Source organism: Micropterus dolomieu, linkage group LG15, assembly GCF_021292245.1.
Source record: "Micropterus dolomieu isolate WLL.071019.BEF.003 ecotype Adirondacks linkage group LG15, ASM2129224v1, whole genome shotgun sequence".
Taxonomy (NCBI): Eukaryota; Metazoa; Chordata; class Actinopteri; order Centrarchiformes; family Centrarchidae; genus Micropterus; species Micropterus dolomieu.
This window is the reverse complement of record NC_060164.1, coordinates 18,624,829-18,645,679: the sequence shown is the minus strand read 5'-3', so window position 1 is coordinate 18,645,679 and position 20,851 is coordinate 18,624,829. Positions and strand designations below refer to the sequence as shown.

Below are 20,851 nucleotides of genomic sequence, written 5' to 3'. Positions count from 1 at the left end.
CTTGAAATTAATGTATGAGAATGAACCATAGACCACTGATGCTTTGCAGAATTTACCGTTTAGCCATAAGGTTTAAATAAATCTCCTAGGTGATACCACCACAGTATGCTGTAGCATATTTTGTGTAACAAAGGGAGTCTCTCTCTTATTGCTGACTTCAGTTTGATTAACTTCTTCAGATTTATTTCAGCTGACAGATTTACATGCCAAGTTTTGCCACATTCTGCTAAAGCAAAGGTTGTTATGTCTGTGCGTCAAATCACATAAGTCTACACTATGTAAAGAAATCACCCTGTTATGCTGTGTTTTTACTTGGTGTCCAAATGGTCTTAATCAGTCTGAATGAAAATATGTTGTGATGTAAGCCGCTACACCATGCCTTGATTTTGTTAAGAAATCTGGTCCGCGTGTTTTATTTCCCTATTTTCTCACAGCAGCAATGGCAGCACAATGATAAGCTATCCAACTTTACATACTGCAGTATTTCAGCAGCCATCATGACGTGTCATTGACACCATGTTCATAGAAATATAATGGTTTTCTGTCACTGTCATGTCACTTTCTATTCCCTCCTCTCTCTCTCCTTCTGTCCTTCCATATTGCAGGAGCTGCTCCCTCTTGTGCTATCTTTCGAGCTTCCTGCCATCATGCAGTCTGACCCCAGCTCCCCCACTGTGCAGCACATCTCACAGACCTACAACCTCACAGTCTCCTTCAAGCCCCCGACCCGCCTCTACAGGGCCACCGGCGTGGTTCGTGGCTCACAGAATAACACCAACGCCGTCAAGGTGAGGAGGGTCTCGTAATTTGGATGAGGATATTGGTTGTTGGTGTTGTTGAATGGAATGATCGGTTCTTTCTGTTCCTTGGTTATTGCATAGAAAATTTTATCTAAATGTTAAAACATAATTATGTATGGCATTGGTGAATCCTACATTTTGTTCCATTCATTATTTAGTCTATTACAGAACATAGTGAAATATTCTCATTACAATTTCACAGAGCCCAGGGTGACAGCGGGAACCAGTCAGTTTTTGTAAGGTTTGCTTGAAAAATGACAATTAACCAATCAAGTCAGAATTGTTGTCAGTTAATTTTCTGCCAATTGACTAAATGTTTTAGCGCTAGATTAAATTCTAAATAAGCCCACAACTTCGGTACTAATTGGCCAATTCAGTCATCAGTTTATTTCAGCACTAATGCTCCAATTTCCATTTTAGAGAAATCTGTCTGTTTCCTCATACTGCGCTGATTGCATAAATAGCAGCTGTATAAATTCCGTTTTAGTTTGTATTTTCCCTTTTCAAAGTGGGTTGAAAATTTTAAGAGACCGTATAATAAATGTCATAAGTTCAACCCTCCTTACAGCCAGTGTATGACCTGTTAAAGATGGCTGAATAACTAACTGAACCCTGAACTGTGCAGTCTTTGTCAGTCATTTCAGTGTAACAATATTTGAGTTAATACCCTCACTCTTCTCCTACCGTTTACATGGCGAGCCACGGACCAGGAAATGGTTTCCAGAGCTGCACTATGTCAAAGCCCACCAACACTGTCAGTGTTCCTCACTTTTCTCGTATAAACTGCCTCATTACTTTCAGCACCACAGGGGCAAGAGAGTGCTGAGAGATGTTTGGTCGCTTAAACTGGACGGCTGCTGGGTCAGCTCTCCAATAGGAGAGAGAACCTCGTTCACAGCTCTACTAGGAAGTCCAGAAGTCTCCTGAGTTAACTTTTTATTTAATATTTATTTTGGAATTTCTTACAGTGTTTGCTCTCTACAGCTTGTTTATGCATAAACATAAAGTAAATTTTACATATGTGTGTATATATACACAGATGCACTTCCTCAACTGGCATCTGAGTGTTGCTAGTTAAAACCTGCCAAGGAGTCTTCTCATCATGCCTGCCTAGTCATACCTACAACTCACTTTTTTCCACAATATGCAACTTATTTCACTTTGCCAGTGCCTGGATTTGGCATACGAGTCTCTGAATTTGTGTATCCCCGTGCACTTCAATTTGGATCATGTGTTCTGTGTATAGTGAATATGTGCATATGTATGTATGCAGAAGCATAGCCCCTGAGCGTGTGGTAGGTCTGAGGGGTCAGTCAGAGTTAGGAAGCGTGCCATGTGTAGACTAGAGGATTAGAGGAGTATGTGTGCTATGTTATGTGTTGGTGTAAGACCCTTGGAACACCTTCAAGGATTACCGAAACCGTTGTGGATTGTTGTTATGCTGGCCCCAGTGTGTGAATTCCTGTTGCACACTGGAAATGACTTACTAGCTTGCAGAGGCATAGCAGAGACAGCAAGGAATGAGACTGTTCAACTGGCCAGCAGATGCAGTGGAAAATACAATAGCTGCCATTGGTTATACAGAAGGCTCTGGTGGGAAATGGGCAACACGGCTCTACTGCTCTCCTCATTCACTGAGTTTGTAATGTGGTCTGGCTATTGCTCTAAATGAAATATTGTTTCAGCTTTGTTCTTAATTTTGTTTTTTTAAGACATTAACTCTTCGTTACAGACTAAACAATTAATCAAAAAATAATCAACAGATGAATTAATTATGAAAATATTCTTTTGGTTGGATCTAAATCCACTGGATAATTTTGCATAAAATCTTGTACAAGCATTTATGGTTCTTTGACTGTGTGTTCAACTGATTTTGGTGATCCTCTGTCTTTTTATCTAGCGCCACCATCAGGTCAAAAATGTTTCCAATACTGATTTATGACTAAAAACCTGCAAAACTAATGACATTCCCATCAGCCTCAGCTATACTTTGTGTTTAGTGCTAATTAGCGTGTGTTATAAATTGAGATGGTGAACACAGTCATTGTAAACATGTTGGCATTTAGCTCAAAGCACTACTGTGCCCATGCATATTTTCACAGAGTAGCTGGAATTAATGAGAAAAATATTAGAATCTTTATATATTCAGATATTTTGTCAATTACCTTGTTATCCGTCTTTCCCTAGAGGGGTACTGCACTGCTTTTGGAGCACCTGGCTGGTAGCCTGGCAAGCACCATCTCAGTCACCACCCACCTGGACATCGCACCTCAGCACCACCTCTTCATGAAGGGCCGCAATGGAAGCAACATCAAGCACATCACCCAGAGAACTGGAGCCCAGATCCACTTCCCTGACCCCAACAGCCCCCAGAAGAAATCCACAGTCTACATTCAGGGCACCATTGAATCAGTCTGCCTGGCACGGCAGTACCTCATGGTGTGTACCTTGTGTGTGTTTTGTTTATTTGCCTCTGCCTATTGAAATCAATTACTTTAATCTGCAAAGCTTAGTTTTTGTGGTAAAGAGCTGACATTGGCAATATATTCCTAACATATACAGATTCCATTTTCTGTGTGGTAGCTATAATGGATGTCATTGTTTCACTAACATCATCATGGTATGTGTGAATGATGCGTGGGTTTTGAGATGGGGTTTAAGAAGTAAACCAAGATTGCCTTTGGGGGTTTTGAATAGCCTTGGGAGAGATTTGCTTGGCCCTTCTCATGCTGTTGAAATCTCCAGTTATACAACAATCTGTAGCCCACTCAAGGTTAGGCTGCCAGATTTATAGCCGCATACCTGCATGTGAGATGGACACAGTTTTGCATTGAGTTCTTGATGGCCTCTCTATATACAGATTATCCTTATTGGTGTTAATTGTAATGGTTTGGCTTGCATGTACAGTAGATTTTGGTGGATTTAAATTTCAGCTCTGTCTGTAATTCAGAGGTCAGCACATTACCATTAGTTTTTGGATCAGGAATGAAGCGCCTCACATTTAAATTTCTGTTGGTTAAAAATGCTCTGTGGTAATTCTTGTCTTTTTGCCTGTGACCGCTGAGGCTACCCTTATCTGAATTACATAGGAATATAATGAGATGTCTGTTTCAGAAAATGTGTAAAAGTGATGGCTGTTTAATTACCGTTGGCAAAGGCTTCTGCCGAGCTGGTGCATATAAGACATCTCAGCCGTAAACGGCGTTGGCTTTCTGTTTGGAGATCCATAATGTGGGGCAGTAATTCTGCTAGAGCTGCCTTCTCTTTGTCTGCGGTCTCCCATTTGGCCCCAAAGACATTTAGCAAATGCCAAAGTTGTTGCAGTGACTAAACAAAACTTTCTCTTGGTCTGGACACACAAGAAGGAGCCTCTCACTCTGAGTGAGAGAGTGAAAAACGATTTATGAGAGAAGAGTTAGAGGGGAAAGGTGAAGCATAAAAGCAGGGGATGGGAGAGGAGGTTGAAGGGGAAAAAAGATGGGTGTAAAGAGGATTAAGGAGAGTTGCTCTGAAAGTAGAAGACGTGTGGATGCACAGGAGGTGGAGAGAAGACCTGCTCTCAGTAGTGTACTGTGTGATTTGGCTTCTTCCAGCCAGACTGTAGATTACAGCTTCAATCTCAGGCCCTGTCAGAGCCAGCCTGGCCCTATACTCTGCTGCTAATTACACCCACTCACAATAGGAGTGCTGTCCAGCACTCGGCCCAAAATATAGATGTCTGTGGCGCTTGTGGTGGTGATCATGCAAAACAGATTGCTTTTGGCGGAATTTCCCAAGCTCTGTGTGGGATGAACCCAGCAGTGAATCTTGTATTTATTGGTATGGCTAACATGTAGGTCTACAGATGATATAGTATACTGGAACATTTACTACTGTTATGAGAAAAACCCTATTGGGACACAGATATGTTACAATATATTAGCTAAGGCTCTGAAAGATATTAATCTGCAGCCAATGTAAAAAAAAAAAAAAAAAAAAATGTTGTTTTGTGTTTGCTCCACAGGGCTGCTTGCCTCTGGTGTTAATGTTTGACATTAAAGAGGACATTGAGGTGGAGCCCCAGTGTATCACAGCACTAATGGAGCAGCTGGATGTCTTCATCAGCATCAAACCAAAGCCAAAACAGCCCAGCAAGGTAGGACACCAGGCTTACGCAGCAGGGAAAGTTTTAAGGCGATTTTTAGCCAATCACTTCCATCCAGACTGCAATATCTAACTATTAGACGGATGCCATATAATTTTGTACAGACATTCATGTTTCCCTGAGGATGCAGGCATTGAGGATGCAATAACATTGATGATGCCCCTGACTCTTTTTTTTTTTTCACTGTTTCCACTTGTACAAAATGGATTCATATGTTGATTTCTATAGACAATAATATTTGGAGAATGAATTCGACAGATATTGTTAATACTTACACATGTACCTTTTAAGTTAAAATGTTAGGGGATACAATGGACAAAATTAATAAAATGAATCAGCCCTGCCAATAAACCTAAACCTCCACTAAACCTTAAAGTTTAGAAGGAACCATATCCTAACTTTTCACCCTTAGAAAAACAAACTGCTGTCTTACTTGTTCAAATGCTGTGTCACACACAGGGGAAAAAGACAATCAAGAAACAAGTAAGCCACTGTTCCTTTTGAGAATTACTCCGTCAAATGTCACAGCATGACACTGAAATAAATTATATATTGCCATGTCACATTTCATCACTATTTGATGAAATTTAAAAGGAAAAAATGGAACCATATACAGAGGGGAAACATGCCATACCAACACTGAGAAGAGTTTTGGCACATCGACATCTGCCACAGTGGGGAATCAAAGTGTGCTCTCCACTCAGCCTGCCAGACATGTTTCTCCTGACCTGGACGGGAACACTCAATCTTTGTATTATGCCTCAGCTATTCCAGCTAAAAAATAACTTTCCTGATTTGCATGTTTTGTCAGTAGTAAATTGGAGTTAGTTGATAAAGCCTGTATTAGTGAAATATGTTGAGCTCCATATTAATTTGCAACGGCTTACAGCAACATACACCTGTGTTACATTCAAAGCCAACCTTTTAATGTTACTCATGGTCTACTGTTCTACAACACATAATGTTCCTAATCATATTTCACCACTTGGCCCAGCCCTGACTGTCTCTTCAAGGTGCCCACATCCCAGGCTGAGCCAGGGCTCAGTGCCCAAACCAGACAGGCTTGTGGGGACTGGTGTGGAGGTGCCAGTGCAAACACTGACCCAGCCCAGATCCTCTTAAGAACCCTTCACTTAAACATTTTAACGAGGTGACAGCAGTAATCCAAAAGGCCCGTCCAAATGTATGCCGTAGCCTCTGTGCTCCCCCAGCACTTTGGCAGACCTATAAAGGAGGGGGTGTGTGTGTGTGTGTGTGTGTGTGTGTGTGTGTGTGTGTGTGTGTGTGTGTGTGTGTGCACGCACGCTCGCACACACGCATTGGCGAGACTGATCGTGATTGGAATTCATTTTTCAAAAGCTCAACTCGCTGAAGATGCTGAAGATGTGATTTGTACTCACGTTCATTTTTCTTTGATGTTTTTGAAGGGCAGGGTTTCTGGTGAAAAAAGTAATTTCTCTCACTGATTTAAAATCTTTCCTGTTTAATTCTTTACTTGATTTATTCCTGTTTATAATTTATTTGTTGATTTATTGCCTCGTAGTATAATAGTCACTGAGTAACTAGCATCACCTCGTATTCTCTTCATTCGTATCAAAGAGCAAGATATGGTATGTTATGCTGTTGATTAAGAAATGCTTTCTCTTAAACTTTGCTCTCTCCCACACTGCCTCAATGTTTATCCTTCTAATCTACATTTAATTCCCTCTTCCTTCCTCCCCTTTATGTTTGTCTCCCCTCATCCTCTCTTTCCCTCCTTATCTCTGGTGCCAACATTCCCTACCCTATCCATCCCGCGCTCCTCCCCTGCATTTCCTCTTTCTGCCTCTCTCTCATGCCTTTTTCCTACCTTCTCTTTTGCCACTCAACTTTTGCTCTCTTCCCTCCTTCCCATTTTCCTTTTACTTCCTTGTCCACCCCTCCTGTCATCTCTCAGTCTGTGATAGTCAAGAGCGTGGAGAGGAATGCAGTGAACATGTATGAAGCCCGAAAATTCCTCTTGGGTCTGGAGAGCAACGGCGTGTCATCCTCCTCACCCTCTGTGGTGTTGAATCCCTCCACCAATGGCCCGTCCCCGTCCCTCATCTGCCCCGTTGGCCTGGACATCCTGGCCTCAGCTGGCCTGGGGCTGAGTAATCTGGGTAATAACACTGTCTAGCTTGTTAAGAAAGTTTTTTTTTCTTTTACTTTTTCTATGATGGGGGAAAAAGATATATTCACGAGGAAAGTGACCTTCTTTTTTCCTTGCACAAAATGTGTTAGAGATGAAATGTCTTAGTGGAGGAACTAATGTTCTCATACATCAGTGTCATTCGCTTCTCTACCAGTCACACACACAATACAGAGTAGTCTCTCCTAGGAAGACATCCATTGAAGAAATCTCCGAGTCAGATGTCCTCAAAGCCTGTTAACCTGGTTAACTGAATCACTGAGTACAAGTGATTTTTAATCAGATACTCAACATCCACATAAATCACAGCCAGTGAGTCATGGCACCATCATCTCTGTACAAGCTTTACAGTAGGAGTTGTTTGTCTGGAGAACTGGCCTCACCGTGATGGTATGAATTTCATGCCAAGAAATGAGTCCCGAACGTACAAATCTTTGATCGGCCAACCATCAGAAAATAACCTCAGTACGAATTTGGTTGTGCTACTTTGAATGAATCGTGAGCTTATGAATCATAGCATGATGAATGGTTATAATCGCGGAGGAGTTTGTTTTTCTGCAGCATTGACCTCAACATGAAGGCACAGAGTTCTGCTTGGAACAGATGTCAGTATTTTTTTTTGGTGTGCATTTCCAAGGGGGACTAGTTGATAGTTGTAAAAATCATATTACAGGATAAATATTTATCCCCAGTTGTCTTTTTGCTTTCATATGATATGGTTTTTGGATTCACTTGAAAAACATGGAAATGAGGGTTTGAGTAATGCATCAATGGCAGTAGGAAAAGCAGATAGTAGAATAAGCTGACGTGATGTAACTCTTGGCTGTAAGCACATACCAACATAACAACAGATCCATCACAGTTTATCTGTATTATAAGTTTAATTATTTGTGTTATATTCTGCAGCTATTTGTACAATATATTGGGTATATGTGGTAAGAGAGCACTGATTTTTGGGGCTGTTTTTGTGTGGATAATTTGTTGCAATTCTAGCAGAGAGAATTTACCATGTTTCATCTGCTCGTCTGATGAGAATGTGTTTTGGTATTTCAATGATGTTTATTTTTATTTTTTTTCAAACAACATTTATTTCATGTTATTGTGTCCCCACCAAATGAGATGGGGGGAAAAAGTTAATTTGAAAAATTGGTCACAAAACAATGTGCCATGAAGTGCCAGTACAGTAGAAATTGGTTCATGCCGTCTTGTTTAAACCCAGGGGCCCGGGGGTGAAGCTGTGGACGGCCACATCCTGGCCTTTAGTAATTGCTACATGCTTCTCTTCCTCAGATTACAGGCCAGTCTGCCAGAAGAATCCCTGGCCTTATTCCTGGAGCCAAACTAGCCCCTTGTTAAAGCCACAGACCTGCTTCTTTCTGTTTTCATACACTTTGTTTGGGTTAAGACACCAAGCACCACATTGTTGGTGCTCTCAATAACATGGTTTATTGGGTATGAGGACACACTAGATATGTACTTTGCATCCATGACCTTGTAGAAATGTAAGGCATTCTTCCTCTTACTGTCTGATTGATGACGGTTTCATGGAATTCCAGTTAAATAGCTGGAAGACCAAGATTATTTTTGAGTCCCTTAGTGTAACGTGTGATTAGCTTGAAAAATGGCTTTGACCGGACCACCACTGATCTATTCATCTCCTGTTCTGTCCTTTCTTTCCCCCTTCCTTTCTGTTCTTCTCAGGTTTTCTGGGTGCGACGGCACCCCACTCCCTCACCAACTCTGCTGCCCCAAATGCTGTCCTCAACAGCTTAAACTCCTCCATGAGCCCTCTGCAGACCCCAAGCCCCAGTACGCCCACACCCTCTCCCTCCCTCTGGCCCAGTTCACTCACCAGCACCCAAGGTTGGTACATTGTCCAATGTCTCTCTTATTAAATTGGCCTGTGGTTCTATAAGATCTCTTTCAATATATATAGTTTTCAAGAAAAAGCATTTTATCTATGTAGAGTTTAAACTGTATGTCATAGAAAACCCAAGCAACTTGTACGTTCAAGGTGAAGATAATGGGGAACTCCACCGATATTACACATCAAAGTCTGTTTACAAGGGGGGGAAAAAAGAGTTGTATAAATCCTTTTGTGGCTCCAGAGGGAACTAGGGGAAATCTGATAAATGCCTCAAGTGATAACACTTGAGTCAGCATTGGTTGGGTTTGAAGACTACAAGTTTGAAAATAAAAACAAATCTGGAGGTGTGGAAAAAAATTAAGCTTACCTGACGCAGACTTGTTTCTATGGAAGTTCCGAATAAAAAGAAAATAATCAAATGTGTGTTAGTATGGGATGGTTAATTTAAACATTTCTAATTAAATTTACAGAATAATTAGTATCATAATATATACCGTTACTGTGATATAAAATTACAGTACATGTAAATGTATTGATAAAAGATTTTGGCCATATCGGCCACCCCTAACTGGTCAGATTGGTAAGACGGACTGCAATACTAAATCGGTGGAGTACTTTTTTAATTGTGTGATTATATCTTACTATAAGGTGGAAGTAATGGACCCATATTATTTCAGGTATTTCAAGCATTTCAATTGATGTCATGTTTTAAATAAATGGGTAGATGGTTAGACGAATAGGCAGAAATCTACAGGCCTCTGGGATAATTGTAAACACATCCCTTATGAACTACCGAAAGTTAATTGTTAATGCTACATCCTTCCCACTTCAGGCTACTCATCTCAGCTGATGCTGCACCCTGCCAACCAGGTCACCCTGAGTAGCATTCTACTGTCAAGTGTGCAGGGATACACACAGAGTACACCGTCCCCTCCGCCTGGCCTCGCCCCCATAGACAAGCAGCCCAACGGAGTCCCTGACTGCAACAAGGGCCCCTGCACTCTTAATGGACATGTCAAGGTTGGCCCATTTTATATACTATATGCTGCATTACTTTGAGTTCATTTTAACTTTCGTGTTTGTGAATTTCACTTGTCCTGTATGTGTCTTGCTCTTTATGTGAACGTCTGTGTGTGCATGCATGTATAGCATCCTGGCTCAGTCTATGGGAGGATAGCAACTGCGTCACTTGCAGAAACTGTTTTGAGTCCAGCCCCATGTGATTCGGTCCAGGAGGCCAGTGGACACAATCCATCAGAACCGCTGTCCAGCAAGTCCAGCCCAGATGAAGGTATACACTCTTAACTCATAAAAACCACAACTACACACTATGTGCAAAATCACCATTATTTGTGGTTGTTGCATTTTTCAGTGACTAAATTACAGTTTTTGCTGCAAAATCGCATCATTGCTCTTATTCTATAGTAAAAACTAACTTATTTTTTTATCATTTTCAGAAAGATAAAAGTAGGGTTATGGTGTGTGCTGAAAGAGCAAGCTATACTTTATCTGGTAGTGGTCTAATGGTTCGTAGTTGATCTGTACGGATCCCCCCCCACAGTTTGTCATACAGGTGAACTACGGTTTCATTACAAAGTTTAATCATCATAGTATGTAAAACAGTTACTGCAGCTGTACTTTTAAGTTTTAATTTATATATTGGGATGAAGCATTGCAGTGAAAAATAGAAAAGAAAGATGCATGCTATGTTTAACTCTGAAGCACAGTGATTTGATGGTTTTAGGGGAGAGCGACTGATTTTAAAAGCCGGCACTTTCGCCTCCTTTGAGTGAATCCCAAGTAGGCTGTGATTTGGGGAATTTGTGACGTGTAACCAATCAGACAATGAGCGAGACTACTGACAGAGAGGCAGCTACATCAGAGCCTTTAAAAATGAATTTAACCTTCCTTAACCTTTTTTATTTATTTTTTTGCTGACCCAAAAAATTATCCGATTCGTAACTCAAAACTATGACATGATCCGAATTGAATATTTAACCCTTTTTAAAATAATTTCTTTATTCTCAAGAAATTTCTTTGGCCAAGGAAATTATAGTCAGTGTTTTTTTTAAATAGAACTTTCAACTCACTCAAGAAGTTAATTGTTAAAGTCTACTTATAGCACGAGTCTTGCCCTCTTGTGAGTCAGAGTTATGTTAAATACACATTTAAAATCTTGTGATTTATATGTGATTGTAACCTTGGATAGACAAATTTTTGGAGCTGTTAACATTTTTGACACTGCTGGACCACGGCCTTGCAGACTTAACATAAATGTCCAATTTAAGCTTTTCCACTTGAGATTTATGTAACCCTTAAACCCACTTTGAGGAAAATGCCCTTTTTTATTTCTCTATACTGTCCTCCTAACCTCATACTCCCTCTGACTACATTTATTGTGTTGAAACGGAGACGTATTAACTGCTGGTCTCCTAGCGGTTCAGAAAGGCCCTCATTTCCTCTGTGTCTTACATTCGTGGTTTTCCCCTCAAACTTTCACTCTCACGCGTCTCGTTTTTCCCCTGCTGTTTTCTGAGTTGGTCCTCCCCCAGTGTGGTACATCCCAGTAAGGTTTCCTCTCCCTCCCTTACCTCCTCCTGTGTCCCAAAATGTATTTGGACTGGCTCGCCCAGTCTGACTCGACTCTACGTTGCGGAATGAGGGAGTGCGGGGGGATTGCTCAAACGTTAAACCCCAGAGAGCTTCATTAGATTGACTGACATATTATTTTACGCTACACAGTACACCATGCACATCCAGATATTCGTGAATATACACATGCATACACTCACACACAGGCACATCCTGTTATACAGAGCACATTCAGGCTGAAAGAGTAGCAGGGTAAAAGTACTTTAATTACAGCTGCAGCATTTTTAATTCATCCAGGATCCCACTGAGACTTGTCACACTTTTTTAACACATACACACATACATACACCGACCAAGCTACACACACTCCTTTACACTGAGTGATCCAGTCACTACTGAAACAGCCTGTGCAAGGCAGAAATTGAAAAGTGAGATGAAACATGAAGTATTTCAGCTTTTTGTTGTCATAATATTGTGGATTTTCTATAGCAGCTGTAAACTCTGTCTCTGTGTTTACACATTATTTAAGAGTTGAAATGAAAAGGATAATCAAAATATGATTGTGTTTGTTTCCTTCAGGCTCTGACACATTTGTGGAAGTGGGCATGCCCAGAAGCCCCTCACACTCAGCCAATGGGAACGAGCTGAAACAGATGCTGACTTCATGCAAGACATCATCAGGGAAACGACAGGCTGTGGAGCTCCTGCAGGGCACCAAGAACTCCCATCTACAGTATGTTTGACTCTAGAGATCATTTACCGCTCGTCTTGTTACTGTTTAGCATCTCTTCTGAGATCATTTACAGCTCACGCTGTTACAGTTTGGCAGTCCTCTAGCCACAGAGACACTGAGGTGAAATAGCATTCAGTGGAATCAAACCCAAGCATACAGATTTTATTTTTAAAAGACAACACTAGAAGATAACACATTAACTGTCAGAGGTTGCTATTTTGTTCTATATGGAGATTTAAGTTGGTATTAGCCACCATATGGACTGGGTTTCTCACACTCACCTTGAACAGCATGGTTATCACAACTGTTTCTTAATAATAAAAACGTGTAAACAGTCAAACCTGATATGCGGAAACATTAACAGCCTTTTTTAGGATAGATTTTCTTCACTCACTCACGATACTATATTTTTCAATTTAATCCAAACAGTTCTGACTGTCTTCTCTCGGACGCCGAGTCGAGCTCGTCAGACAGTCCTGTGGCGGATAAGAGGGCACCCGGTAGCGAGCGTGCAGCTGAGAGGGCAGCACAGTTTAATGAGAGGGAGAGAATCAGATTGGGACCACAGACCTCCTTCGCCAACATGCAGGTACGCACACACACATCCAACACGCACATAAAACTCAGTTTTGTGGGGGTTTTGGGATATAGGAATAAAACGGTCTGCTGTCCTTTCAGGCATTTGACTATGAACAGAAAAAGCTGTTGGCAACCAAAGGTAAGTTGACATGTGTGGATGAGCCCATAATTTAGCCTTGTGTGAAGACAGACATATAATGTGTATAATAATTGAAATGTCACACATGCCAGTAAGTCCAACAACAGTTAGTGTGTCCCCTGAAAATCTCTCAAAGAGGACTCAGTTTCCCTCTTTTATCTTTGTGGATAGAAGTTTTTGTAATGGCCATAATATATAATTTACATTTCTTAAACTTAAAACTAAAATACAATATGCTAAAAGTAGATACATGTACCACTTGTAACATTGTAATCGGTGTGTAAAAATTTATTTATCTACCTTTAGGTAATATACGGTAGTTTTTAGCTGCAAGATATGTTGTTTGGTTGTATCTCTGTATTGGTTTATTTGTGCATCACTGTATGTCTTTATACACACAGCTATGTTAAAGAAGCCTGTGGTAACTGAGGTGCGGACCCCTACGAACACTTGGAGTGGTCTGGGCTTCTCAAAGTCCATGCCAGCTGAGACCATCAAGGAGCTGCGGAGAGCCAATCATGTTTCATACAAGCCCAGCATGAGCACCACCTACGAGGTCAGAAATACTAAGACTGACTACATCAGACTAAGTGTTCCTCAGCCATTCTCATCATCTCTGATAAATAAGTTCACCTTTGGCATTTACCGTCATTATGTGTATGATATAGAAGATGTGCAATGTAGTCACTCAGAACTCAGCAGACATTCAGAACTCCTTGTTGAATGTTTGGATTTTTCTCTATTAGGGTTCCCCGCTGTCCTTGTCTCGATCCAGCAGCCGGGAAGGCATTGGGAATGGCAGTGACTCTGACAACTGGCGAGATAGAAACGGTAACGGCCTGCCGAGTCACACCGAGTTCCCCTCCGCTGTCAGCAGCCCAAAGAGGAAGCAGAACAAATCTGGTCAGTTCAGCATATTTCTGTAGTGTCTATGCTACATTGACAAGCACTGAAACTTTTAAAGGATTGCATTGGTCAACTATGAAAGCAAGAGTACAGATGAAGAATAGGCTATACTCAAGATAAAAAACCATCTACTCAAAAGTGTGTCATCACAACTAAATATTCCTTGTTTCTTTGTAGGACTTGTCAGTGATAGCTCAGATATGAGTGAATCATTGCTGTTTTTTTGCTTTCCTCAAAGTTACCATCATTTTGTGTTTTTTCCTGTATGCCTTATTCCTTTGATGGACAGCTGCGGAGCATTACCTCAGCAGCAGCAACTACATGGACTGCATCTCTTCGGTAACTGGCAGCAACGGCTGCAGCCTGAACTCTTCTTTGAAAGGCTCAGACCTGCCTGAGCTGTTCAGCAAGCTGGGTTTGGGAAAGTACACAGACGTCTTCCAGCAACAAGAGGTAGCGTAGAATGTGAACCCACTTCTACTAGTGTTAGGATTTTAAATGGGGGACTGTCGAACTGAAGACAGGCACTGCTATTTTCAAAAATTGTAGAGAAATTACACTTTTTAGCCACGCTACCAGCAAGGCTCTAGGGATGGCAGTGTCTGTCAGTTGGTCTGAAAATCAATATCTACTACATGAGTGGCTATGAACGCTGCTACAGACAAAATTTTAATGCCTTCAGGGATCCATTAACTTTCCCTGTAGCAGTCATAAGATAGAAATGTTAATCTGTCCAATACTTCGGACCAAATACATGCAGAACTAATAGCATTGCCATCAGCCTCAGCTGTACACATCAGAAGTCTCATCAGTTTGAGAACCACTGCAATAAACTAAGATGGTGAAACTGGTACATTATAAATGCTAATCATTAGCAATGTCACTATGTTAGCATGCTGATTAAAGCTAAAGCTATGAGTTGCAGATGAAAAGATGTCTGGGTAAAAAATGGCCTACATTATTTGCACAATTTATGGGCAAATTTATACTTCCTCTGACTTCTAAAGTACACTGCTGTCTTGAACTCTTATACTTCCTTAATGCAGTAAGTTGCATTATAGTGTCTTTTTAAATAAAATGTCCATATTGTATATGTAACAAGCAATCAGACATTTTTATTCGAGGATAGCATGTACAGTAGCTGCATGCCTTAGAAAATGTGATAATAAGGCAGAGGGTTGCAATATGAGAGCAAAGAAGAGGAGATGGTTTCAGTGGGTATTTATGGAAATGCTGGGAGTGGTGTGATAGAGGTGTGGTCCTGCTCCTTGGCTAAATATTTCCACTCTGTCATGGCTGGCAATTTTAATGAGCATTTGTACTTAGGGTGCCACTTGTTTTTTGGTTGAATGTCTCCTATTAGATGAATTGTGCTGTTAGTAGGGTTAAATTGACTTGTTGCTGCTTCCAGATTGACCTCCAGACATTCCTGACTCTGACAGACCAGGACCTGAAGGAACTGGGCATCACCACCTTTGGAGCCCGCAGGAAAATGCTGCTTGCCATCTCAGGTACCTCATCCCTGTATTCCTCTGCTATCAACTGTCCAGCAAACCAAAATTGACAAAAAAAAAACCATGTTAACAGAAAGGGAGATACGGTACGGAGATACCCTCATACGACCCCTGTCTTAAGTCCTTTTTTGTGCTGATAATTGCTGAGACCAGCTGGAGACTCATCCGGCCAGCTCACTCCTGCTGAAGGCAGTTCACTCAAATTGGCTTATGTGTTTCATTCATGTTTCCTATTTTGTCTGTCGCGGCAAAAATCCTGAGTGGAGCCCAGCAATAGGCAAAAAGTGTACTCCAAGTGACAGAGGACATCTTCACTGCCAACCATTGGATTTGAAGGCTTTTGGTGGCCCTTATTAGTGGTAGACTAGTGTAGAAGTTCAAGACAGTACAGTTGTAACAAATGTATCTTGTAAAAGTACAAAAAACATGTTTTCACCAGTAAATAGGATTAAGGCACTTTCTTCTCACATGAGAGTTTTGGTATTTCTCCAGTTGCTCCAGCTGCCTTTGTGATGCTGGTGTAGACTCTGTCCTGTTGTTGCACTGGGTCCCATGTGAATGTTGTCGGTGTCACACTTGATTACTGATGTCATATTTTGGACATTGTAATAGCTGGAGCTGTTAGGCTGCGTAAGTTAATCATGGGATCATGAGCTTCCTGCCATGGAAATTCTGTTAAAGTTCAGAAACCTCAGACCAGAGCCAGGGTTGACAGTGAGACCAACAAGGGGAAATGGCGAGGTCAGTGCTCTGATTATTAAGGAAGCAGAGGGATTCAAGGCCAGAATTGGTTTCGCTGCCTGACGATTCAGCCAAGTACAGGTCAACTTTCATCTCTGCTGAAGGACTCTTGGGCTCCAAAACAACGCACGTCTATGTCTGCCTCTTTGTCTTGTCTTGACAATCCAGGTTTCAACTTCCTGCCAGTAAAAAGAGCTGCTGGAGTGAGCTGCTTGTCTCCAGTAATCAAATTGAAGGTTTATGCTGGCAGCGACAGAAGGTGGCTATCATATGAATAACTCAGAGATGCCAGAGTGTGCTTCTGACACTTTTTATGAAAGCATTTTGTTCAAGCTGCTGTGTAAAACCAGATGGAATCAAACATGGCTTTTCTTGATCTAAGCAATCCTGTAGTGATTTTGAATACAATTTTCTTGTCATTGTTGATCAATTGAGGCTAAAAGGAAATGTTAAAATGCACATTTTGTTGTGTTTATTTATTTTCTTGAGTATTTACTTTCACTCCCAAATAATCACTAGGAGAATGTTACCATCACCGTTGCTGCCACTGATGTTTTGGGGTGCTCGTGTTTTTGTTTTTTTACAGAACTAAACAAGAACCGGAGGAAGCTATTTGAGCCACCCATCAGGTCCTCCTTCCTGGAAGGGGGCGCGAGCGGCCGCCTCTCCCGTCAGTTTCACGCAGACATGGCCAGCATCAGCGGGCGATGGTAGGTGCCTCCAGACCTCCAGGCCTTCCCAGAACCGTCCATGATGGAAACCAGCCTCCAGAATCTTTCTGTGCTTCAGCAGCCCAGGTTTCAGTGGTTGTATACCCTCTTTCAGCTTCAGCTGAGTTAAGACTGTTTAAAATGTTGACGTTGCCATATAGTATAAATATATATTAAAAAGCCATAGTTTTACCTGAAGTGCCAACAAGAAAAAAGGGATGTTTCAGATGAGCTTCAGTGTTCACTCCTTATAGAGCCATAGAGCCTATCTGGAGCATTTATATATGAAGGTTGTTGTTATGGTTCCGAAGAAGGGTACAGTCCAGTATTTTTGTCCACTTATTGTTTAAGGGAACAGGCAGAATGATTAGTACATCATTTTACACATTGATACTACCTGCATTTGTATTATGCTGTTGTATCAGTGACATGCACTTTAATAATACTAGACTTTTGCCTGTGAGAGCCTAATTCCTTAGATTGAAATAATGATAACTATGCATTTTTTTTATTGACTAAAAGCACAGATGCATTTTCTACCAAACCAAATGTAAGCACTTAACCAGTGAGATTAGGGCACCACCAAATGATGTCCAAAATACACCAGCACACCAAAATGGGACTTCATCAACTTTAACACATATACCAAAGGAAATTGTGGCATTTGACCTTTGGCTGCCTTAAGTATTTTGATTGGGGGACATTCCTCCAAGGTCAGTGTTTGTGTCCAACTGTCTATTTGTGTGTCTTATTTCTAGACAAAAAAAAAATCAAATATTTTGTAGTCATATTGCATTATGATTTTATTTTTAGTTTTTATTACTATTTTAGGGGAATGGGTGGGATGTTTAATGTTAATCAGTTTACATATGTATTTTTTTATACGTTCATGAATGATTTTTGTAATTAGATTATTAGTATCTTTTACTTTCCTCTGCCCTTTAAACTGTGGAGCCGTAATATGGCTGTGCCATTAGACAGCAGCAGAGACAAGAGGCAGTTAGGCTAGGCTTTGTAGGCCTCTCTCTGATTGTGTCAACAGGCATCTTTCTGTGGTTTTTCTTCTCTGTTTATAGTACATGGTCTATTGTCTCATCTGTTGTTTCTCAGTGTTGGCCTCCCTGTGGCCTCTTCTGTGTGCCTAAAATCTCACAAAGCACTCCCTATGTATCCGGAAGATGAGTTGCTATGCTAGAACAGTGTGCCTTTTTTTTGTTCTTCCTATTCACTGGCTGTTACATTTAGAGCAAGGAAAGACCTCCTAACAAAGCAAGGCCATGCCTTTGTAGCGAAAAAGTGCCAATGTACATAAGTAGTTTTTCAGCAGGGAGATATTTCGTTAAGAACACTAATATTTTTGTCTGACCATACTCTCCAGATAGGAGGTGCATCACACAAAGAACCAGTATATTCACAGCCAAGTTGGTTTCATATGAGCATTTCTACAAGAGACACAAATAAGGAACCAAAGTCATCAGAAGGACTTTGAGATTTAAGATGAAAACAAATCAAAATCTGGAATTTTCTAGTATCAGTCTTGCAATCTAATATCCACAAAACCTGGTTAAGCAGTGTTTAATGAAGTAACAGGATTATGCATGCAAAGCAAAGCTCATGTTTGTTCTGGGCCCTGATATTATGTTCGGTCATGTGTTTCAAAAGGAAAACATCCTTTTCCAACCGTTCATTAACTTTAGATAACTGGGGGGGGGGGGTGTTGTGTGATGATCTTAAGATTTATCTGAGGATTTAGTCCACATGCCGATCCATCTTCCACGTTTTGTATCAAGTGCAATTAAATGCCTCTTTTTTTAAGCTTTTTTGTTTGTTTTGTTAGTTTTTTCTGGGAAAATGTTTTGTATTTGCAGTTCATTAAGTGTAAAAGCTGGTTTAAATGAGAGTAGTGTATAAAATCTATTAGGTATGTACAGAACGCTCCTTAGAAATTGTCACAGTTCATGGTATGGACATTTATCTGGACAAACTTAATTATGACAAAGAAAAAGCAGTCTTCATATCCTCTCAAACAGACCATTTATGACCTCTCTTTGATGTTTGCAATGGTTCCCTTTTAAGGTGACTTGTTTATAATGTTCGCCTTTAACCACTTCCCACCCTCCCTTGCATCTGATTTGAGCCATTCTCAATGTGGTTGTCAAGTTAATAACACTATACTAAATAATATTCTGACATGGTTGCCGACGCCAACCAGGTAGTTGTCTATTTTCTTTTTTCTTTGAAGTCTTAAGAAAAGAGTTGAAAGGAAAGAAAGCTATGGAGAGGGATTCTTTATCCTGAATGGAAACCCGGGGCCGGTTCGCCCCTACTCATCATGGTACTACATTAAAACTGTTGAGCACTGATTCTGCCAGTGCTGTGACTCGTGTTCCTGCCTAGCAGACATTTGTTTTCATCCCTCACCATGTTCAGATGTGTTTGCTCGGAGGGCAGTAGAGGTTCTTGTCTTTATAAAGTGAATGTTGTTTTAAAAAAATACTGATGCATGTTATTGCAGATTTATTATGGATCAATGAAGGGACTCATCAAGTGGAAACGTTTACTGCCAGCTTGTCTTGTCTTTGCCCTTGATAGAATAGTTTCACAATTATGTCTTTGATTTGTTGTATTAGTCATATTATTGTTCCCAAAGGGATTTATTTGAAGGAGTCTTTGTACTGCAATCAAATGGTACATTTATAATAAATGTAAACCACTAAGGAAATTATGTAATACATAACATTTGTACTTTTTCATCATATACAACTGTTGTTTTTGTGTGAGAAAGGTACAATTCTGCACAAAGCTCCAGAGAAGAATTTGTGTATAAACATTGCCGTGTGGCCAAAGCTCTGTTCACTGTGGCATCTGTTGATGCTATTGTTATTCTGACTGTATTGTAGTACAGATATAAACAGGACTTTTTGGAGAAACTGTCAAGCAGGCAAAAAAAGTTTGTTCAAACATTCAAATGATATTATGAATGTAATAAATGTATGCAAACAAAGTCCTTCTTTTGCTTTTGTTTTCTGCATATCACACAGAAATGTCAAGACGGACAAAGCATCCGTGTCCACAATCGTCATTAGTGTCTCTTCCATAGTCTCAGAATGGAAGGAAGATGACAGCAGATTACAGGAAATCCAGGCTTGCATAACCCTGCTTCTTCCAGAATGTTCACATATAGCAGATAAACAGCACTCCAGAAGTATTAAAATGAATGAATAAAAGGCCCCTGCTGCAGCTACTGCTTTTAATTATAAAATCAGTGCATTTTAAATATATATGCCACAAAATACTGCTGACAAATTTAGTACCCACAACGAATGAGGTTTATAACTACAAGCAGATTGTTTAGCCACACACTACATTCACTTTATCTGGCTTAACTGTAATCAAAAACGCATACATACTCTGCAAGTTGAGATACAACCCAGTCCCATGCCATGTCTACATGAGGCCTAATCCGCATAGCCAGGATCTCCTTAATCCAACAGAATGAATCTGCTGTGACTGGAGACTCAGCAGAGACAATACATACTGTTAAGCATGAGTACCAATTTGTTTCAACCTCTGTCCTGCCCACCAGACTACTAGACCATGAAAGAAGTAAAAATTATTAAGAGAATTTTTTTGCACTATTTTTGTATTTGGTTTGTTCCCTTTTCCGCTCTTTTTTTTAGGCATTATCCCCGTCATGTAATCTTGTTCCTCTATGATGAATTGAGGACTTCATATTTGAATATCTTCTGTCTGAGTAAGGTCGTGGTCATAAACTCAGCACTCTGTCACCTGGCTGTGGTACATTGACAGTAAGCCATAACAATGTGAATTTATAATGAGCAGCTCAGCAAAATTAGTGAATTAGTGCAGTGCAAAAACACAGGCACTATCATTGAAAACCTCAAGGAGGCAGTGTTGCCACTTAAAATGACTCAGGTCTCAACTGAACCATAGAC

The 20,851-nt window shown here is 40.6% G+C and overlaps 1 protein-coding gene across 1 annotated transcript in view; it reads left to right on the top strand.

The window, feature by feature from the left end:
• Positions 1 to 19,902, top strand: part of LOC123984176 (protein bicaudal C homolog 1-like) — a 55,182-nt gene extending 35,280 nt beyond the window's left edge. The window contains exons 7-21 of the mRNA XM_046070916.1: positions 606 to 788; positions 2,988 to 3,239; positions 4,804 to 4,935; positions 6,881 to 7,085; positions 8,816 to 8,977; positions 9,814 to 10,001; positions 10,131 to 10,272; positions 12,153 to 12,306; positions 12,736 to 12,895; positions 12,985 to 13,024; positions 13,426 to 13,580; positions 13,771 to 13,927; positions 14,220 to 14,383; positions 15,342 to 15,441; positions 16,772 to 19,902. Coding sequence (XP_045926872.1) covers positions 606 to 788; positions 2,988 to 3,239; positions 4,804 to 4,935; positions 6,881 to 7,085; positions 8,816 to 8,977; positions 9,814 to 10,001; positions 10,131 to 10,272; positions 12,153 to 12,306; positions 12,736 to 12,895; positions 12,985 to 13,024; positions 13,426 to 13,580; positions 13,771 to 13,927; positions 14,220 to 14,383; positions 15,342 to 15,441; positions 16,772 to 16,899 — 2,322 coding nt within the window. The 3' untranslated portion in view covers positions 16,900 to 19,902. The remainder of the gene's footprint in view (positions 1 to 605; positions 789 to 2,987; positions 3,240 to 4,803; positions 4,936 to 6,880; positions 7,086 to 8,815; positions 8,978 to 9,813; positions 10,002 to 10,130; positions 10,273 to 12,152; positions 12,307 to 12,735; positions 12,896 to 12,984; positions 13,025 to 13,425; positions 13,581 to 13,770; positions 13,928 to 14,219; positions 14,384 to 15,341; positions 15,442 to 16,771) is intronic.
• Positions 19,903 to 20,851: the final 949 nt, after the last annotated feature.